General features: G+C 52.2%; 1 protein-coding gene across 1 annotated transcript in view; it reads right to left on the bottom strand.

The window, feature by feature from the left end:
* Positions 1-4: 4 nt before the first annotated feature.
* LOC130588081 (ras-related protein Rab-5B) overlaps positions 5-2,149 on the bottom strand; it is a gene marked incomplete at its 3' end in the record, with an annotated part of 4,230 nt that continues 2,085 nt past the window's right edge. The window contains exons 2-5 of the mRNA XM_057389037.1: positions 1,485-1,636; positions 965-1,087; positions 390-483; positions 5-89 (exon numbers count right to left, since the gene is read on the bottom strand). Coding sequence (XP_057245020.1) covers positions 5-89; positions 390-483; positions 965-1,087; positions 1,485-1,636 — 454 coding nt within the window. The remainder of the gene's footprint in view (positions 90-389; positions 484-964; positions 1,088-1,484; positions 1,637-2,149) is intronic.

Below are 2,149 nucleotides of genomic sequence, written 5' to 3'. Positions count from 1 at the left end.
CTGCGGGCTCTGCTCGTGCAGGTCCACACCCCGGCCCCGGCCCCCGGCCCCGCCCGAGCTCTGCGGCTCCGTCTTTGGCAGCTTCTTGGCTGGAGAGAGGAGACGGGATTTAGGAGGGGGGATTTGGGGCAGGATTTGGGATTCAGAATTTGGGATTCAAGATTTGGGGTCAGGAATGGGGCTGGAAAAGCCCCTGGAGCCCCCACAGAACTCCTGAGCTCCCGTTTTTGGGGAGGAGCCATTTCCCTTCCACCACTCCCGTGTCCCCATCCCAAAATTCCCACTGAGAATAGGGAAAATTCCCTCAAAACCCCCCCAACCCCAGAAAACTCACCCTAATCATCCCAAAACACCCCAAAATCCCTCAAGGCCCCCCAGAATCCCCTCACCAATGGCCAGGAAGAGGTCGTTGACGTTCATGGCCGTCTTGGCCGAGGTCTCCATGAACAGCAGGCTGTTGTCGTCGGCGTAGGCCTGCGCCTCCTGCGGCAAAAAATCCCAAAATTTCCCCCAAATCCCCCCCAAAATTCCACATTATTCCAGTCCCTTAAACCCCTCAACCCCTCTCAAAATTCCTCCCTAAAATTCCCCCAAAAAATTGCCAAAAATCCCCGCACAATAAAAAATTGTGGAAAATTTAAAAAGATTTCCCAAAAAGTTACAAATAATTTCAAAACATTCCCCAGAAAAATCCTAACGAAACAAAATCCCAAATCAATTTTTAAAAAATTAAAAGAAAATAGAAAGAAAATCCGTAAGAAAAATTAAAAAAAAAAATCCCCCAACATTTTCATAAATTTCCAAAAATTAGCCCAAACCAAATTTTTTTAATAAAATTTAAAAATTCAAGAAAAGTCGCCCAAGAAATCTTACAAAATCTGAAAAAAGTTGTAAAATAATTTTTAAAAATCCCCCCAAATTCCCAGAATTTCAAAAAACAATCCCCAACTGCCCCAATTCCCACCTCATAGTCCACGAGGCGCTTGCTGGCCAGGTCGGCCTTGTTCCCGGCCAGGGCGATGACGATGCTGGGGCTGGCCTGGCGCTGCAGCTCCTTCACCCAGCTCTTGGCCCGGGCAAAGGTTTCCTGTGGGGAAAATTTGGGGATTTTGGGGAATTTCGGGATTGGCATAAGAGCCAGGGGGTTGAAGGATCGTGGGTTTGGGCTGTGGAGGTTCCTGAGTAACCCGAGACCCTTCTGAGATCCCGATTCTGAAATCCCTCAGAATTCCCCACAGAACCTCCCCACAGAACCTCCCCAAACCCCCGACAGAACCTAAATCCACCCCCAGAGACCCCAAAGGTGCCCCCAAACCCGGCACCACCTGGTTGGTGACGCTGTAGACCACGATGATGGCCTGGGCCCCATCAGAGCCCTCCTAAATCCCTCAAAATGCCCCCAAATCCCTCAGAACCTCCCCAAATGTACCCCCAGACCCCAAATGTGCCCCCAAACACCCCCCAGACCCCAAAGATGTCCCCACCTGGTTGGTGATGTCGTAGACCACGATGGCAGCCTGGGCCCCTCTGTAGTACATGGGGGCCAGGCTGTGGTAGCGCTCCTGCCCCGCCGTGTCCCAGATCTCAAACTTCACCGTGGTGTCGTCCAGGCACACGGACTGGGTGAGGAACGCGGCTGTGGGGTAGAGAAACCCCAAATCCATCCCAAATCCACCCCAAATCCATCCCAAATCCACCCTAAACACATCCCAAATATGCCCAGGGACAGGGATTGGGTGAGGAACGCGGCTGTGGGGTGAGAATGGGGTCAGAGAAACCCCAAATCCATCCCAAATCCACCCCAAATCCACCAAGGGACAGGGATTGGGTGAGGAATGCGGCTGTGGGGACAGAGAAACCCCAAATCCATCCCAAATCCACCCTAAACACATCCCAAATACGCCCAGGGACAGGAATTGGGCGAGGAACGCGGCTGTGGGGGCAGAGAAACCCCAAATCCACCCCAAATCCCACAGGGAACCCCAAATTTCCTGGGAATCTTTTTGGGTGCGCTCACCACACCCCAAATCCCACCCAAGATTTTCCCCAAATCCTTTTGGGTGCACTCACCACACCCCAAATCCCACCCCAGATTTCCCCCAAAGCCTTTTGGGTGCACTCACCACACCCCAAATCCCACCCCAGATTT

The sequence above is a fragment of the Malurus melanocephalus genome, unplaced genomic scaffold (genome assembly GCF_030028575.1).
Source record: "Malurus melanocephalus ecotype Western Australia unplaced genomic scaffold, MMel_1.1 scaffold_3282, whole genome shotgun sequence".
NCBI classification, from domain to species: Eukaryota; Metazoa; Chordata; class Aves; order Passeriformes; family Maluridae; genus Malurus; species Malurus melanocephalus.
The sequence above is the reverse complement of the archived record's forward strand: the minus strand, read 5'-3'. Positions and strand labels throughout refer to the sequence as shown.